The sequence below is a fragment of the Moesziomyces antarcticus genome (assembly GCF_000747765.1).
Source record: "Moesziomyces antarcticus DNA, scaffold: scaffold_v10002, strain JCM 10317, whole genome shotgun sequence".
In the NCBI taxonomy this organism is placed as follows: Eukaryota; Fungi; Basidiomycota; class Ustilaginomycetes; order Ustilaginales; family Ustilaginaceae; genus Moesziomyces; species Moesziomyces antarcticus.
The window spans coordinates 205,857-224,042 of record NW_014639008.1 but is presented as its reverse complement, the minus strand read 5'-3'; the positions used below and the strand labels follow the sequence as shown (position 1 = coordinate 224,042).

Genomic DNA, 18,186 nt, shown 5'->3' with positions numbered 1-18,186 from the left:
TTGAGCTAAGGCGCATAGGCGGCGGCAAGGACGTGGAAAGACTGAGACTGCTGCACAGCTTCCGGTTGACACCCCTCACTGCTGGCCTCGTGGTCGTGCATTTCCTATCTCAGCGGAACATCGACATTGGCACACGGGCAAGATCTCGAGGTCCTCAGCTTTTGGATCGACACGAGACACCTTGTCATATTGGAAGGCTAGGCACAGGTGCTGTCAGTGCTGGCGATAATCGCGCTGCTCAAAGTACTGTTGATGGACGGACACAGAGAGCAAGTCGATGCGGTCAGAACGTGTGATGAGTTTGCCAAGTCCGGAATGACAGACTTACCTCGTCAAGAAGGCTGAAGAAAGCATGTTTGTCTTGCTGCGAGAACTTTGAGAACTGGATGTAACCCGCTCCGTCACTCGCTGGGAAAGCGTGAGCAGCAGGTGGGTAGGGAGGAGGTGGATGATTCGTGCCGTCTTCATTCTGCATTCGTGGTGGTAGAGCGGGAGCTGGCGCTGCTGTCGCCGCACTGTGCGACCCGCGCTGGGGCGGAGGAGGTGGTCTGCCCTTGTTCAGGGCCGAAGGGGGTGCGGGCGGCACACGGCTTCGTTCCGGCACAACGGTGGAGGCATGATCCTCGCCCCCCGCTCTCGCTTCTACATCGCGATTCCATCGTGGATTCTCGCCCTTGAGCATGTTCATTCGGTCCTGCAGTCCCACTTTGCCGCTGGACGAGCCACCGGCGTTTGCCTCGCGCTGCTGCCGAAACTTGTGCTTCGCATCCTCGCCAAAGTCGTCCAGCTTCTTGTTGAAGTCTTTCCGCCAGTCGTCCCACGGCATCGCTCTCCACTTGATGTCCTGCGCCAGACGCTGTCTTGATGATTGTAGGGGGGCTCGGACAAGACCTAAATAGTTGGAAGCGCTCCCTGCTATTCGTTCGCCTCAATGATCGATGATGGGTCGCGCCAGTGGGGCAAGACCGTAGCTGTGATGAGAGTCACTTGCCAAGGAACGCTCAAATTGTGGACTGTGCGGTCCGCACGCGGGGACCGCAGGTGGAGGGACCCACACAAAACAGCCTAAATCTTTGGGACTATCTATATACGCAACTCAATTTTCGGCAAACATGAAGCGGGCCAATCGTATAGTGGCTTATTATGCTGTCTTAGGGCATTGCCTCCTTCGGGAGGTCGCACTAAGTTGACAGAGGTCCCCGGTTCGATTCCGGGTTGGCCCCCTTCCTTTTTTTCACTTTTGTCCCCACAGTGCCGATTCGATTTTGGTCTTTTTTTGGCAGCCCCTGTCGCCCAAAGCTTAGCGAGCCGTCACTTGGGAAATGTCAGACCGGGTAGCCTCCGCATAAAATGGTGTGTAGAACATCACTCGAGAATCGTCATCCGAGACTGTCTGGCCTTCCATCCCGGATCCATAACTGGGCGCAGCCTAAGCTCACCCCCAAAGCCTTGCTTGATCCAAGTAGGGCTCACGAAAGCGACTGTAGCACCGCACTATAGGGGTGGTGTGAAGCCGGGGTACGACGGTCAACAGTGGAGAAGCGGTGGAAGGGAGAGGTAGGCTCTTATTTCTGGCGGAGTTTGACAGGGCTTGATGGACCCCTGGGACCCCTGATCCATGAGTAGAGTTGATGCTCGCCGCTTGAGTCGACGTGCGCCTGTTGAGCGATGCCGAAGCCCCGCTCCCGCCTCGCCTTACCTGGCTTGGCATCAATGGTCAGCCTCGACGCTCGTTGAACCCTGCGTATGTGCCCCACACGAGCAGTCAGGCAGCCCGGTTAGTTGCCGGATCTTGGTGCGCAGTGATGCTCCTCGACAACTAAGCTGCTTTCCGCACCTGGTGTTGCTTTACCGCTACCATCCCTACACCTTGATCTCTGCCACAACGCTAACACTACCCAAACAACTCGACTATATCCTTTCAGATCGTACCGATACCTACTCTCTACCGTACCACACACGAAGGACCATTCGAACCGGAAAGATATCCGCTACCATGACTCGGGTGCGGCCAAAGTCTGTATCGCGGCTAGCTTGGGCGATGCTGGGAGCATGGCTGATGCTTTTAAGCCCGACTTTTACCTCCAAAAACGGCTCGGGGCTAGGAGTTGCCGCCCAGTCGACACGAATTACATGCAGTGCCACATCTCAGTGTCCATCGTCTAGTCCATGCTGCTCGGCAGAAGGAGTGTGTGGCTCCGGCGCCATGCAGTGCGCAGGCGGCTGCAACCCACTGGCGAGCTTCAAGCCAACGTCGTGCCTGCCGAACCCCGTGTGCCGCTCGCGGAATATGACGATCCAACCGGGCGATTTCGACAACCTGGCGATCTTCACGCCCATCCTGCAGTACGCCGGTGACGCGAGCAAGGCAGCGTTTACGCTCGACTCGGGCTCGCTCGGACCTGGACCCGAGGGAGTGCTGCTGCAGCTCAAGGCGGCACAGCAGGCCAAGATTTCCACTACTGACTACCTGATGTACGGCTACGTCGAGGCGACGCTGCGGCACGATGCTCGTCAGGGCGTCGTAGCGGCGTTCATCACCATGTCCGATGTCAAAGACGAGATCGACTGGGAGTGGACAGGCGCCAACTCGTCCGAGGCCAAGACCAACTATTTCTACATGGGCGAGCCTGTGCTGGACCATGGCACGGACGTCCACATGACCGGAAACAATGTCAGTGACTGGCACACTTACGGCCTGAACTGGACAAGCTCTCAACTGCAGTGGACGATCGACGGCAATGTCGTACGTACGCTCACTCGCGATCAGGCAGGTGCCGAGTATCCCCGATCGCCGGCTCGCATTCAGTTCAGCACCTGGGCTGGCGGCAACGAGACCAACCCCGAGGGCACCATCGACTGGGCAGGTGGGCCGATCGACTGGACCACGCCCGAGTACAAGAAACAGGGCTTCTATTCGCAGGAGATCAAGCAGTTTGCCGTCCAGTGCGCGAGTCTGAGCAGCCTCAACCTCACAAGCGCCTCTGGAGGTGCGGGAGGCACGGGAGGTGGAAACGTCACCTCGTTCGTCTATACGGGCGCCAACTCGTCCTCGACCTCGGGACCGGCGTTCGGAACAAGCACAGCGCCATTGAGGATCCTCTCTGATCCAGGTGCCGATGGCATTCCTGGCTACCCGGGATTCATGAGCGCCTCTGACTCGTCTACGTCCGACAGCAAGGACGGCAAAGCTTCTGCCTCGTCGTCTGGCAAGGATTCGGGTAAAGACAACGGAGGCAAGGGCCAAGATGGCGACAAGAGCAAAGACGACGACAAGGACAGCAAGGCATCCGCCAAAGACGACTCTGCCAACAGCTCTTCTTCTTCGACCTCGGATGCACTCAAGTATGCGCTGCCGATCTCGGGAGCGATTGTTGGCCTAGCGGCTGCGTGGGGGCTGGTTGCATTTGTGCGTGCACGCCACCTGAAGGCGCCGATCATCAATGCGATCGGCGTGACGGGCGTCAACGATCCACGCTTCTCCGGACCATCGAATCGGGGCTACGTGCAAGCGGCAACAGGCATGCACGCAGCAAGTTTCCACGACCTCGAGGACGATCCACAGACAGTGTATCGCAACGAGCCCAACATGAACCTAATGATGGGCGGCGGCATCATGTCGGATGCGGGGCTCTCGCATCTGCAGCGCCAGACGACCGGGTCGTCGCGCCTGACGCGCAATTCGTCGCGCACCATCACGGATCGGCTGCTGCGAAACCAGAGTCGAAAGTACCAGCAGCTGGACGCAACGACGGAGGAGGAGGGTATGGAAGAAGCGGCGAGGCATACGCTCAGCAGTGTTGTGACGAGCAGAAGACACGCGGATTCGAATGCCAACGCGGCGATGGAGTACGTGACACACGACAGCCGAACAGCGGAAGACAGACACGAGTACGCAGTGCGCGAGTCTGGCCGGCCGGGACACGGATATCGTGGCGACTACGACGCAAGGATGCCGGACGGCGGTATGGATAGCTGGGATCCGACGCCGGTCTCGAGTCCAGTCAAGGCCGGAGCGATGAGGAGCTCGTACCATCAACCAGCGAGAGGGCCGGATAGCTCGTTCGAAGCGTGTCAGTTGCAGTCGCCGCAGCGACGCGCACTACCCGTACCCGTAACGCCGTACACGCCCAACTATGCACAAGCGCCGCAACGGCCATCAGGAAGGATGTACGACACGCCGAACGTCAACTACTATCCTACGCCGGTCATTGCGCCAAACGAAGGGTACATGGCTGGCGTGGCACCGCACTTTGGCGGTGAGCATGTATACGCGCCTGTCGACGGAGCCATGGGTGGGGCTGGGTATGCGCCCACACCGCCACCACGCCGGCACTACCACTAGTCCATCGTGCGCTCGAATGTGAAGATACCCGTAAAGACATGCGCTCGAGACTCGACTGTGCGGAAGTGATGGCCGACATGAGGTGGTCTGGACCCGATAGGCGCGTGCGGGGATTGCCACTGTCAAGAGGAGCGCGGATCTGGCGTTGACCGACGGTGTTTCGGAAAGTGTCTCGGATGCGAAAAGAGTGCGGCGGCGCAGGACGTCACGTCAGCGCACGACGCGCCGTCGTAGATGTACGACGGACGGGCGGCAGGCAGCCCCTGTCTTGCTTCGGGACCCGGTCCTGCTGAGCTTTGATCCCGACCATCCGTTGACAGAAGCAGAGGCAAGCTCCGGCGATGTTGGGTAGAAGTCAGGGCTCGGATCCACCGAAAGCGGATTGTCGGGGCGAGCGGTGTGAGCTTGCCGCATCAGGTCAAGTTATGGTCTCTCGAGTCGAGCTAGGTCCGAACCCAAGCCACAAAGAAAAAAGTGTTGGGAAATTCGCGGCCGACGAGCCAGAAAAGAAGGCTGCGGCCCGCTGCCAGATCTGCGAGGCAGGCGAGCGAGCTGCATAAAAGGCTGGCCTGCGCTGGCCATGTGAGCCGAAGGGTCGGTGCGCGCCCCGATGGGTCCGGTGAAGGAAAATGGCGCAGCAGAGCGGTACGCGCGGCGATACGGTCGAAAAAGAGGCGTGGCTCGGCTAGGCTGCAGAAGACTGTTCGCCGAGCGTGACAGGTGCCCTTGCGCTGGTTGCGCTCGCTAAGCGTCGATCGCATGCTTGTTGCAACGACAGGACCATGGAAAGCTTGCGCTTGCCGACCTTGACGCCTCGAAGCTTCCGGTCAACTCTCGCGCTCCGTTGGGCGATCGACGCCGTCTTTCCGGACAACCTTCCGGACGGCAGCGGAGACCGATGAATGGCGGCGCGGGCTTGAATGCGGTCGGCGCGCGCGTGTGTGTTGTCGGTCGACGCCCCACCATCGCTTCGAAATGCGGCTGCAGAGGCGCGGGCCCAGATGAAGCTGAGCTCTTGTTGCTGAGCACTCGACGAGCGGGCCACAAAGAGAAACGCTCGGCGTCGAGCCAAAGCTGCTCCGCTTGAGCTCCGAAGCAGAAAAACGAAAAGAAAGAAAGTGGAACCCTCGGGCGTCGTGCCGTGGGTCGGCCTCGGTATTATTATTATTTTTGGCGTCCGGCTGCTTTCGGCGATGCTGTAGGCTTGCCACATCCAGATCGCCCTTTCCAGCGCCTCCCACAGTTTGCCAATGGGCAACAGCAAGTGCCTGCTCTGATCGCTTTTCTGAACTCATCTGGCTGCATCCGCTCTGCAGTCAAAGCGTACGCTTGAGGTTGCCATCGGTGCGGCCGAGGCGTGGGCGCAGCGGCGGTGGGTCGATGGAGCTCTACTTTTGAATTTGGGTTGGATTTTGCAGGTCCGAGCGGCGTGATGCCATGGCCAGCGCCAGAGAACAGAGAGGGATCTCTTTTTTCCCGCGTTGGCTGCAGCTCGTGCAGGGTGCTGAAATCACCCTCCGGACGTGGGCTGGGGAGGCGTGGCGAGGCAATGCGAGGCAGGGCGAGGCGTTGGCGTGGCGTCGCCTCCTCCCAGAGCAGCCAGCTCCTTCGAGCTTTGACCTCCTCGGCTTTGGGCTGCATTGTCGCAGCTTCAGCAGCGGCAGCATCAGCAGCCAGATCCAACACTCGACGCCCGACGCCGCTTCTTCCCATGCAATTCCGTCTTGCGAGTCGCCCCGTGCCCAATCCAGCCATCCAGCCAGCCCGTCCATCCGCCCGCGACGACTGCCCTTTTTTCCCCTTGCCCTGGAATACGCGCTCGCGCTGCCTCTCTGGCGCCGCCGCCCTGGCTGCACTCCAGCTCGCTCGGCCCCCCTTTAGCCATCGTGCAGCTTCATCACCGCCGCTCCCTCTCGGCCCCCCGCGTACTGCACCCTCGAGCTCACTATCGCCCTCCTCGCCCCGTCCTCGTCCCCTCTCCTTCTCATCTGCACCTTCGCCCCTCGGCTTCCTTCCCTTAGCGCGTCAACGGCTACACCTACGATAGCGCGGATCACTCTCCATCCCTCTCCTTCCGCCTCTCCCTCTCTCTGGCTCCATACCATCTCACCAAGCGTTTCCATCGGAGGCTAGCATCCCGCCCTGTTTCCTAACCACAACCATCCACTCTTCACACCCATCTTCCAAGCTCGTCGTCGACCGCTTCCTCCACCACTCCATCCCGAATTCATCGCCTGGAAGCCTCTCACCTCGACCTGAAGGAGCATGCACGAGGAGCCCATCGACCGCTCTCGCGACCTGTGGATTGAGAGAAAACGCAGACTCGAGCAAGAAGAAGCCGCTCGTAGGGACGAACTGCTCGACCCACGCTACAGATCCTCCCACGACCCTTCAAGCCGCTACAGCCCCTCGCGCCAGGCTCAGCACGAGCCAAGGTACGCACAACCGCTGCCTCCTTCCGCCATCCCCTCCCAATCCATCGCCGCACGCCAAGCCGCAACTCCACGATCCCAACTGCCCGTCAACGGCTCCTCCCTCGCCGACGAAGATCAAGCCATGCGCGACGACCCTGCTGCAAGCGCGCTCAAACGCAGACGCCTCGGCGAAGCCCTCGATCGCGACGATCGACGACGCGAAGAGCCCGTCTCCGGCGGACGCTCCCCGCCTTTCCGCAGAGCCGATGGCGCTCTTCACTCGGGCAACCGCTTCCTCGACGAGCGCGACGCCTACGCCGACGACCTGCGCTCGCCACACAACCCTCCTTACACCAGCCGCTCCAACGGTGGCCTCTCCCCCTTTGAAAGGTCCGCACATAGCCCAGCCTCGGGCGGCGGCCCCTTGCCCCCCATGCAGGACGCGCATCGTCCCTCGGTATTCTCCTCTTCCAGCTACGACGACGGTCCAGACCACTCCTCCTCCATGCCTGGTCTCGCACGAAGGAGGGGCGACGCAGCCCAGGCCAAGGCGAGCCGTCTCCACATTGACACGGGCAACGGCTCGTCCTTCGAGGCCGCCGCTCTCGTCAAGTCGTCCAGCGGCATTGCCAAGAGCGCGCCGCCACAAAAGCTCTCGTTTGGCTTTGACAGTCGCGACCATCCCATGCCCCAGGACCAGGCTCCGCGCGAATCCAACCTGCGTCCCGGACATGCCGCGCAGCTGGCCCAGCAGCCCTCGCCTCATCCGCGATCCGAACAGCACCAGCAGCAGCCCCCGCAGCGCCTGGTCTCGGGCTCGCGCGAGGCTTTGGAGCCCTTCCGCCGCGACGAGCGCGAAGAACTGATCGGCCACCGCGACGGCCGCATGCCCGACATGCCGCACACCGCCAATCCACTGGCGCGCCAACCTCCGTCGTCGCGTCTGGCCGGTGGCCATGTGCCTCAGACGGCCACGCTGCCCTCTCCCGCCTATCACACCACCCAATTCGCACGAGGCCATGCAGGCGGACGCCAGGCATACAATCCTCCGCCCACCGCCCGCCTCCCTGACCACCTGCGCTCGCCGCCAGCGTCCAAAGCGCACTTTCTCTCGCTCTTTTCCGACTTTTACGACTCGCTCCACGACAGCAGGACGCTCAAGGCGACTCTCGAGGACCAGATCAAGCGCTCCAACACGCTTCTTCAGACGCTCCAGTCCAGCCGTCGTGTGCTTGAGGAGACGGTCGAGCGTCGCGTGCGAGAGGAGCGCGTGCTGTGGGAAGGTCGCGTTCGCGGCTTGGAGGCGCGCGTGCGTGAGCTCGAAGCCAAGACCGGCACCGCCGACTACGACGACGTGCCTTCGCGTCCGGCAAATTCCCATGCCGAGGCATCCTCCAAGCCGGCCGCCAACGCCTCCACCGCTGCCGCGCCCAAGTCGGCTGTCACGCCAGATGCTGGCGACGAGTCGCCCGAGGCTCGCGAACGTGCTCGCTCGTCCGCGTCGGCAGCCGAGGCCAAAAAGTCGGCGGCGCCCAAGGACGATCCCGAGGGCGACGAGCTGCTCGACGACTGAAGCATCCCGCTCGTCCCGCTTGAGCTAGCTGCGCGCCACGTCTCCTCCCTCCCGCTGCCCTCTGTTGCCCCCATCGCCTGTCTGCACGCTGTTGTACGAAACTCGCTCTTTTATCCATCTTTGGCATTTGTGCTTGTGGCGTCCCAGTGAGCCACCATCGGGATTGCATGTCGTGAGTCGCACCAGCAGGCGAGCCGCGCCAGCACGACTGGTGCGCATCGCGATGTTGAGCTGTTGGGCCGGCACAAGCTGCGTGTGGCCAGCCTGGTGGCTGCGCTCGCTAAGTTGGCAGCGTGTGCCTCAGCCTGCGGGACCTCAGCACTGGGCTTTGCTGGGTCAAACTGCACAAGCGCGGCCGCTGGCGCCACGAAAACCGCGGCACCTCGCAGCCGTTGCAACACAAAGCGCCAAGGTGTCGCGCACGTTTCACACGGGGCTGGACCGCGCGCACTAGTCGCACACACACACCCGCCTTATCGAACTGAAACAAGACCTAGCATTCCGAACTGGGTAAAAGGGGGCCTACACCTGGGTGCAGCGCGCACACGAGAGAGAGCGATGTGGGAAAAACAAGAGAGTGTGTGTGGGATGCCCGCCTCGATATGGCAGGCGCGATCCGAAGAGAGTGTGTGAGTGTGTGTGTGGTTTGGGCGGGGACTATAGAATACCGGGGGGGAAAAGAGAGACTAGACGAAGCAAAGAAGTGAAGGAAAGTGGGTGGTCTAGAGATAGTGTGGTGAGGCTGTGGGTTCGGCTCTGCGAATGAGGGTGCCGAGACCCAAAAGGCCGCCGCCGCCACTCGACGATGACGACGCCGTGGCAGCGGCTGGGCTTGCACTACCGCCGCCGAGCGCCTGCGTGACGGCACTGACTACACCGCCGCCAGCCGATGTGAGCGTGCTCACCGCACCGGCAGCGGCCTCGGTAACGGACGAGACCGCCGAGCTTGCACCCGCTGCCAATGGCGCCACCGGGTTGGCGGTCGACGAGGCGGATACCGCCGACGACGACGAGCCGGGCGCATTGGGACACTTGGCCTGGTTGAGAATGGGGTTGAGAATCGACAAGCCCAGACCGGGCGTGAGCTTGGTGATCTCGCACAGCACGCCCTGCGCCGCCGTGCTCAAGCCGCCAATCACATTGCCCTGCGCGAGCTGCGTGAGCGTCGAGCCGAGGATCTGCGTCAGATCCACACCCGCCGCCGCAATCTGGTTCAGCAGGCCCAAGATGTCCTCCACCGGTCCCAGCGGGATGTTCACTCCGCCGAACGACAAGGCGTAGTCCGTCGGAATGTTGAACTCGTTGTAGTTGAGACCCGGGACCAGGTAGCTGTCGCCCACCGAGGGACCAATGCGCACGGGCAGGTTGTTGTAGATGTCCAGGTTCTGACCAATCACGGGCAGCGAAGCAATCAGACCCTTGGGCAGCACCACATTGGGCACCCTCGGCGATGTCACCTCTGCTCCGCCCACGGGGATCTCGAAGCCGCCGTTGGGGAACGTGTACGACACGCGCGCATCCGGGTTCGTCGCGTCGCGTGGCGTCGCGCCCGTCCTCTTGGCCGAAGTCTGCAGCGCGACGAGGTACAGGTTGGTGTTCAGTTGGTTGATCGCCGTCACGTCGATCTCGACGATGGGCGGCGAAGCAGCCGGGTTGAGCAGACCAGCCAGACCCGTGAGTAGCGTCTGCGCGGTGAGATAGACGTTGATGTGCGTGACGATGCGCGAGGCGATACCCTCGAGCTGGGTGGTCAGCTTGACGCCTGCCAGCGCCGGACGCAGCGAGTCGTACGGCGTGAGGTTGCCTTGACCCACCGGGCTCTGCGAACCGTCGATGGTGAGTTGAGAGATCTGCTTGCCACCGTTCGCCTCGTCGGGCTGGACGTACTGCTGCAGCAGACGCTGAGCCGTCGTGTCGTTGGCGTTGACGGGCGCATAGTAGAAGTACGACTGCACCCTGTTGTCGCCCGGAATCAGGCCCAGCACAGGGATCTCGGCGCGACCCACGAAGGTGCCCGAGAAGATGACGGGCAGGAACACCTCGTTGGTGAACACCGTCAGGTTGGACGGGTTCGTGAGCGCCACCGTGAGCGGTACCCACAGGAACGCCGGCGTACCGCTGCTCACCGTGACCTGCGACAGCGTCGCGACGCCGTTGAAGCTGTTGATACCGGCGAGCGTCGTGGTCACGTTGAACGGAATGCCGCCGATGGGGATGTTGCCGATCACCGTCTTGGCCACGACGTCCGTGCCACCGCGCAGGTCAAACTGGCCACGAGGCGTGTCGGTGAGCTGAGCGAAGAACGCCTGGAAGTTGGGCCTGTCGACCGCGACGATGTTCTGCCTGCGCCACATGAGCTGCAGCGCCTGGAAGTCCTGCGGCCCGCGCGACGTGCCGGCCTGCACGTTGGACAGCGGCAGGTCGAGGTACGCCGTGTTGCCGCCGGCGTACGACAGGTTGATGTGCGGCGACGCCTGGATCGGCTGCAGGCTGAAGCGGAACGGATTGGCAAACGTTGCGATCGTCGAGTTGGAGCTCGACGGCACCGTGTACGAGTCCGCCGGGTTGCCGTTGACAAACACCGTGAGATCCGACAGCGTGATCGAGAAGATGATCTGGTAAATCTGGCCGGGCAGCGCGACGTTGAGCGTGAGCGTGCGGAATGCAGCGCTGAGCCAGTTGACGGGCTGGTTGCCGTTGGCCTGCGTCACCACCGAGACACCCTTGACCTGGAGGATTTGCGTCTTGCCCTGCAAGAAGTTGGTGAAGAGGATACCCGTGTTCTGCAGGTCGCGGCCGGACTTGGCGGTGATCTGACCCTGCAGCGTCGTGTTGGTCGTGGCGAGCGCGGCGAGGAAGAGGTTGGCGGAGCTGACCGGACCGATGTCGGTGCCCATGAAGAAGATCTCGAAGTTGGCCGTGTCGAGTTGGATACCCAGCGTGGCCGGGTTCGGGATCGAGGCGCCGGTGCGGATGAGCAGCGAGTTGCTCGTCTCGCCGTACACGTCGAAGTTGAACGTCGTCACGCCTGGCAGGCCATTGAATGCGCGGAAGTCGATGTTCTTCGAGATGATCACGTTGGAGTAGATGATCTCGAGCGCACGCACGGTGAGCCTGTTCGACGAGACGGTCCACTGGAAGCCCGGGTTGGCCAGAATGTAGATGGCAAAGTCGGTGAACGCGCCGAGGTTGGTGATGGTCAAGTGGCCGCTCGTGACCAGGTTGGGCACACCGACGTTGGCGAATGCACAGATGGGCGGCAGCGTGAGCTTGGCGATGTTCCTGCCCTGCCAGGTGACCGTCAGCGGCTCGGTGAACTCGATCTGCGCGTCAAACGGACCGGTGCCCGTGAGCGAGCCCGAGAGCGAGACGTCGAAGCCGCTGTTGGTGACGCTGGTGATGTTGGCGATGGCGACGGTGAGCACGGCCTGGTCGACAATGTTCTGCACGATCGGCGCACCTGCGGGGCCGAGCAGGTACAGCGCGGTGCGGTCCGTCTCGGTCGGCACAGGCTGCTGGACGAAGTTGAGGTTGGTGAAGTAGTCGTCCAGCTTGTCGCTCGACTGCACGTTGAGCGTGGTCGTGAGGCCCTGCAGCGTGCGCAGAACAGCGCCGAGCACGTCGAACTGCTGACCCGACCTGCAGTTGGGTGGGTTGAAGTCCGGGTACGGGCTGATGGTCGTCTGCGTCGACGCCTGCGCGAGCACCTGGGCGAAGAGCGGCGGGAGCGGGCCAAGATCGGTGCCGGTCGTCGCCGCAGCGGCCTGGACGAAGCGGATGAGGTTCTTCGGGTCCAGGTCAAAGTTGAACGGCAGGTAGCGCGACGTGATGGTAGTGTGTCCGGGCGCACGGATCGGGTTGCTCGACAGGTCCTGGTTGATCTCGCCGAGGAAGATGCCCTGGTACGACGCATCGGCCTTGACCTTGAGCAGATTGATGGACGCGGTGAAGGGGTTGCGCAGGTCGAAGTTGGCCTGGGCGATACCGGTCTGGGCGATGTTGGGCGGGATGACGAGCCTGGCGACGGTGATGAGCAGCTGCCTGAGCGGCGGGATGTCGGCGTTGAGGCGGATGCCCGAGAGCGCCTGCTTGAGCGAGTCGATGGGCGTCGTGTCGCGCGTACCCTGGATGATGACGTTCGAAACGATGCCCTGCACGTAGTTCTCGAGCAGTGTCTGACCGGCACGCGTGTTCTCGGCGCCCTGCGGCGAGTAACGCACCTGGGTCGGCACGATGTTGGTGCCGGGCACCAGCACCAGTCCGTTGATGACGGCAGTACCGATGAGACGGTTCAGGAAGTACACCTGGAAGGTCACGTCGCCCGTGCCGATGGTGATGCTCGACGGGTTGAACAGCGTGGTGTCGACGTTGATCTGGAGGTACGACGGGTAGCCGTGGAAGACGTCCAGATTCGAAACCACCGCCGGACGCGCGTTGAGGTTCTGCAGACCCAACAGGTTGGTGTCGACGTTGAAGGGGATGTTGCTGATGGTGACCACACCTGCCGCCGTGCTGGCCTTGGTGTTGGCGCGACCGTTGAGGTTGAAGGTGACCTGGTTGCTGGCGGTGGTGTCGGCCAAGAACTGCGAGAACCTCGGGTGCTGGTTGTCGTACACGGCGAAGGGCACGTTGCTGAACATGAGCGTGAGGATGCGCGCGGTGACGTCGGTGATCGACGGCGAGAGCGGAATGTCGAGCACGGCCATGTCCTGACCCTGATAGCCGGCGATGAAGCCACCACCGACCTGCTGGATGTCGACCGGGAAGTTGAAGGGGAGGAAGAACTCGGACTGCGTGTTGTTGGAGCTCGACGGCGGGTTGTACGCGGTCTGCTGCGTGAAGAAGAGCGAGATCTGGTTGATCGAGATGGTGCGAATGACCGTGAACTGCTGCGACGGCAGCGACACGCGTACGGCGAGCGACTTGATACCGTCGTTGAGCCACGTGACACTCTCGGGACCGGCATAGTCACCAAGCACCATGACGTCCGTGTTCATGTTGGCCACGAAGCGCGTAAAGATCTCGGAGAGAACCGCAAGACCCTGATCGGACGACTGGGGCACCAATCGACCCACGAGCGGGAGCGTGGTGACGGCAAGCGCCTGCAGCACAAACGTGTCCTGCGCAGCCGAGGGGCCGATGTAGGTGTCGTTGCGGTCGAGGTTGACACCGAAGCGCGAGAGCTGCACACCCACCTGCGACGGGTTGTAGATGGTCGTGGCGGCTGTGAGGTGGATACCACCTGCAGGGTCGTTGGAGGGCAGGTCGAACGAGTTGATGATGACGCTGTTGCGCAGACCGTTGAAGGCGCTGAGGATGACGTTCTTGGAGATCGAGATGCTGCCGACCTCGATGCCCAGAGCGGCGACCTGAAGGCCGTTGCCCGCAATGTTCCACACGAAGCTCTGCTCGGTGAGCAGGTAGCGCGTGAACTCGGTGAGGTATCCGACGTCGGCGACCGCGAAATCAGCAATGATCTCGAGCGTTGCGCCGACGTCGCCCGCGAGCGAGACGTTGGGCATGGCGATGCGACCGAGCAGACGGCCGTTCCAGGTGACGTCGAGACCGTTGGCAAAGTAGATGGTGGCGTCGAAGGGACCCGAGTTGGTGATGGTTCCCTGGAGCGCCGTCTGGAACGTGTTCTGCTGCGGGTTGAGGATGGTGACGCGGTCGATGTTGAGGATAGCGTTGTCGACGATCTTCTGCACGATGGGGCTGGCAAGCACGGGGAGCAGCTTGTTGAGCGTCACATCGGTGCCGAGCGGCACGTTCTGCTGGGCGAACGTGAGCGTGGTCTCGTAGTCGCCGATCCTGGCATCCGACACGATCTCGAGGTTGGCGGTGGCCGAGTTGAAGGCACGGCTGATGTACGTGGGCAGGTCGAAGCCGGTGTACAGGTTGGCGCGCTTCTTGAGCGTGCCTGCCTCCTCGAGCGCCTCGGGCTCGTCGCGCTCGGCCCAATCAGCAACGTTGGCGAGCGTCTCGACGTTGTTGACGCCGTCCATCATGGCGTGCGCCAGCTCGTTGTCCTCCTCGTAGTCGTACGTGGCATCGTCGGCGCCGAGCGAGCGGCGCGAGTTGGCCGAGGTGGTGGGCGTGAGCGTGTAGCCGCCGAGTTGGACGACACCATCAATGTACGCCGGGTTCTGACCGCTCTGGATGGCCAGGGCGCGAACCAGCGCGAAGATGTCGGGCGGGTACAGGTTGAGGCCGAGGTCGATGGGAGGCGACTGCGTCACGGCGCGGCCCTGGGCGTTGAAGTTGAGCGGCGTGTCGATGCTGGCGACAAAGATGCCGTGCGAGGTGACGTTGGAGCGAATGCGCGTGATGGTGAGCGGCGCAGTGAAGGGGTTGTTGAGGAAGACGGTGGAGCTGGCGATGTTGTTGGTGATGCCGGTCGAGTCGAGCACGGTGAGGTTGGCCGAGCGCACCAGCGAGGTCTTGAGACCGGGCAGCGTCGCCTTGAGGCGGATCTGCGAGAGCGCCGGCAGCAGCGACGAGACGGCGGTCGAGCCATCGAAACCGTTGATGCCGAGCTCGGTGTCGAGACCGGCGATGAAGCGGTTGAGCGTGTCGAGACCCCTGGGGTCGGCGTTGGGGTTGAAGACCGAGGTGGCGTTGACGTCGTTCCTGCCGGTCATGAGGTTGAGGCCGGGGATGGTGACGGTGCCGAGCACGACCTGGTTGACCAGCTGGAAGTTGCTGTCGCCGATGGTGAGGTTGAGGTTGGACGGGTTGACGAGCGTGGTGCCGACGCTGAGCAGGATGCCGTCGTTGGTGCCGCCCGTCACGTCGACGCTGGTGATGAGCGTCGGGTAGGCATTGAGACCCTGCAGACCGAGCAGACCACTGTCGACGTCAAAGATGATGCCGTCGAGCAGGACGCGACCGAGGGGAGTGTCGGTGATGGCCTTGGCCTGACCCTGCAGGCGGATGGCCGTACCGTTGCTGAGGGTGAGGTAGGTCTGGAAGTTCTCCAACTCCTTGCGTGCAGCTGCGGTGTTGTTGGCGAGCGTGAGCTCCGAAGGCGGCAAGGTGAGGTTGAGCGTACCCGCGGTCTGGCCGGCACTGACAATGGAGAGCTCGGTGGTGGTGTTGGAGTAAGCCGAGTTGATGGTGGCGACCTGGGCGCCGTCGAAGAGGATGGTGAAGGTGTTGGCGGTGTTGACGATGGAGAGCGAGAAACCGAAGGGCAGACCGAGCACGGCCGAGAGGGCGCTCGAGAAGGCGGTAGGGTTGTAGGCGGTCTCGGGCGTGTAGACGAGCGCGAGGGAGCCGATGCTGATGCTCTTGATGGGGTTGATGGGCTCGGGCGCCTTGAGCGGCACGGCGAGCTCGAGGGCGCTGATACCGGAGCTGAGCCAGCCGATGTTGTCGCCGTTGGCCTGGCGGACCGAGACACCACGAGCCTGGGTGGGGAGGGTCTGGCCGTTGATGTAGCCGGTGAAGAGCTTGCCAAGCAGGTCGAGTTCGGTAGCATTGTCGTTGTGCGGGACGAGGCGACCGTTGAGGGTGATGACGTTGCGACCGGTGGTGACGTTGAGGTTGGTGGTGCTGGCGGGGCCGAGGTACATGCCCTGGTAGTAGAGGCCGAGGTCGAGCGTGCCGAGCTGGACACCGAAGGGCGACGGGTTGACGAGCGAGGTGGTGACCGAGAGCGAGACGCCGCCGGCAGGGTCGTTGCCGGGCAGCTGGAAGTCCAAGATCTGCACATCCTCAAAGTTGTTGAAGCCCTTGATGATGATGTGCTTGTTGAAGACGAGGTTCTTGTAGGTGGGGAGGAAGGAGAAGGCCTCTGCGTGGACGCTGGAGCAGTTGAGCTTCCAGGTGAACTCGGGCTGCGAGATGAGGAACTTTGCAAACTCGCCAAAGCCCTCGACGTCGTTGATCTCAAAGTTGGTGGCCTGCTTGATGCGGGCGTGGCCGGCGGCGGCACCGATGTAGTCGAGACGGAACTGGCCGAGGTTGATCTCGGTGAGCGTTTCGGGCGAGGCGACCTGGCCGGGCTGGGGCGGGAGGACCCAGTAGACCTGGACGGGCTCGCGGAAGTAGAGATGAGCGGGGAAGATGCCGACCTTCTTGGTCTGACCCTGGAGGGTGAGCGGGAAGGAGGTGTTGCCGGGATTGGTGATGTTGGATTGCTCTACGTGGAGCACGGCTGTGTGGAGCGCATGGTTGGCGACGGCATAGAGGACGGGGAGCAGGGTGATGGCCAGGGTGACGAGGAGGACACCGGGTGCCACAAAGAGACAGCAGTAGCCGAGCTTCCTGGAGAAGTACTTTTTCTCGTAGGGGGTGCCACGAGCGCGGACGAAACCGATGGGCTGGCCGGGCTGGTAGTAGCCTGCGCCTTGGGGGGTGTCGGAGTCGACGCTCTGGGCAGCGGAGCGCCGACGGAGGTTTTCGCGGGAGCCGTAGCCGTCGTCCGCCATGGTGAGGATGGGGGACTCAGCGCCCGAGCTCGAGGAACGGAGGCGGAGCTGGGCCTGTGCGAAGGGGGCGGGGGTGGATGGCGAGGTCTATATGGATGGACTCGGGCAGCCGGGTGGTGTCGAAAGAGAGCGTGCGAGGCGAGGCGTTGATGCAGTCCGTTGGCGGAGACTTGCTGATGGAACCACGAACCGGTGTCGAAGTCGAGGTTGAGTGGCGGTTGGTGTCGGCGACGTCGGATGGTGGAGAATAGGGACCGGAAGGGGTGCCGACGACGGCGAAAGGGTGTGTTGGTGATGGTGAGAGGAGGTGAAGAGCGGATGGGAGTGATGGCGACGGCGACGGCGACGACGGCGTCCAGGAGAGGCGAGCAAGAGTTCGCCCGTCCAGAGAGCGAAGGCGGCGGCGGCGGCAAGGGGGCGATCTGGGGTGCAGACGGGGCGGACGGGCAGCAGTAGAGGGTGGGCCAAGGCAGGGCCAGGGCAGCGCGGGGCAGGGCAGCGCGGGGCAGGGCAGCGCGGAAGGAGAGCAGCTCAGGGCAGGGCAGGGCCAGGTGAGATCCATATTGGGCAGGACGATGAGCAGGCCGCGGCTAAGCGAGACGAGAGAGGGCCTGGTCGAGACACGCACGCATCGGGCGAAGGCGAACAGAGCACGAAGCGAGGAGGGGGCGACAGCCGCAACCGGATGGATCCTCTGTGACACTTGTGGTCGCGGAGCGACGCGCGGGTCGGCTCTAGGCAGCGAAGATCCCTCCATGCATGCAAGAGGTGTCGCGGGGCAAACCTGTGGTTGGCTGGGGGTTTGCGGCTACGCCTGGCGATGTCGAACTCTGCCCGCAGCTGCCCAGCCGCCGCCCAAGCGCACTGCAGCGCCATGCAGCCCGATGGTTTTCTCAGAACGAAAAAGAAAACAAACCGGAAAAAAGGCCCGGATGTCGCCGTGCCAGTGCCTGCCTGTGCGTCCAAAAAGGGACGAGAAAAAATAGAAAAAGCGTGAGTCTCAGCTGAGCAGCTGAGCGGCTGGGCGGCGCAAGCAAGCAGCGGGGCGGCGAGCGGAGGGGCGGAGCGGGAAAAACTCGCTTGGAGGGGGGTTGGATCATCAGAAGCCATAAATTACAGTCGAAGGGAAGAGGGGGCTCGAACGCAACGCTGTGCAGCTTTGGTGTGCGTGAGCGCTGCCGTCTGATTGGCAGGAGCGGCGGGGTCAAGTGCGCAAACCGGCGCGGCGGTCGGACGAGCGGGTGAGGCGGCGGCTCAAGCAAGCATCTTTTCTCGACTTCCGCTTGCAGACAAATCCAACCCAAGCGAGGCTCGAGCCCCACACATGCACACACACGCACACACTAGCTACCTTCAGGAAGAGGCTCGAACACCTCGTTTCTTTTCTCTCGATCGCAGCCGGCTTATTTGTTCGATTGGCTT

General features: G+C 62.6%; 5 protein-coding genes across 5 annotated transcripts; 2 read left to right on the top strand and 3 right to left on the bottom strand.

The window, feature by feature from the left end:
* Nucleotides 1-213: 213 nt before the first annotated feature.
* PAN0_002c0979 (uncharacterized protein) lies at nucleotides 214-826 on the bottom strand (the record flags this gene model as incomplete). Its single annotated transcript, XM_014803146.1, has 2 exons — nucleotides 214-246; nucleotides 329-826. The coding sequence occupies 2 exons, from the start codon at nucleotides 824-826 to the stop codon at nucleotides 214-216; spliced, it is 531 nt and encodes a 176-aa protein (XP_014658632.1).
* Nucleotides 827-2,290: 1,464 nt separating this feature from the next.
* Nucleotides 2,291-4,345, top strand: PAN0_002d0978 (cell wall glucanase; the record flags this gene model as incomplete). Its single annotated transcript, XM_014803145.1, has 1 exon — nucleotides 2,291-4,345. One exon carries the CDS (start codon nucleotides 2,291-2,293, stop codon nucleotides 4,343-4,345), a length of 2,055 nt encoding a protein of 684 aa, XP_014658631.1.
* Nucleotides 4,346-5,030: 685 nt separating this feature from the next.
* Nucleotides 5,031-6,058, bottom strand: PAN0_002c0977 (uncharacterized protein; the record flags this gene model as incomplete). The annotated part of the gene is made up of 2 exons (XM_014803144.1): nucleotides 5,031-5,427; nucleotides 5,673-6,058. 2 exons carry the CDS (start codon nucleotides 6,056-6,058, stop codon nucleotides 5,031-5,033), a joined length of 783 nt encoding a protein of 260 aa, XP_014658630.1.
* Nucleotides 6,059-6,610: 552 nt separating this feature from the next.
* Nucleotides 6,611-8,332, top strand: PAN0_002d0976 (uncharacterized protein; the record flags this gene model as incomplete). The annotated part of the gene is made up of 1 exon (XM_014803143.1): nucleotides 6,611-8,332. One exon carries the CDS (start codon nucleotides 6,611-6,613, stop codon nucleotides 8,330-8,332), a length of 1,722 nt encoding a protein of 573 aa, XP_014658629.1.
* Nucleotides 8,333-9,054: 722 nt separating this feature from the next.
* PAN0_002c0975 (uncharacterized protein) lies at nucleotides 9,055-17,521 on the bottom strand (the record flags this gene model as incomplete). The annotated part of the gene is made up of 2 exons (XM_014803142.1): nucleotides 9,055-16,851; nucleotides 16,955-17,521. The coding sequence occupies 2 exons, from the start codon at nucleotides 17,519-17,521 to the stop codon at nucleotides 9,055-9,057; spliced, it is 8,364 nt and encodes a 2,787-aa protein (XP_014658628.1).
* Nucleotides 17,522-18,186: the final 665 nt, after the last annotated feature.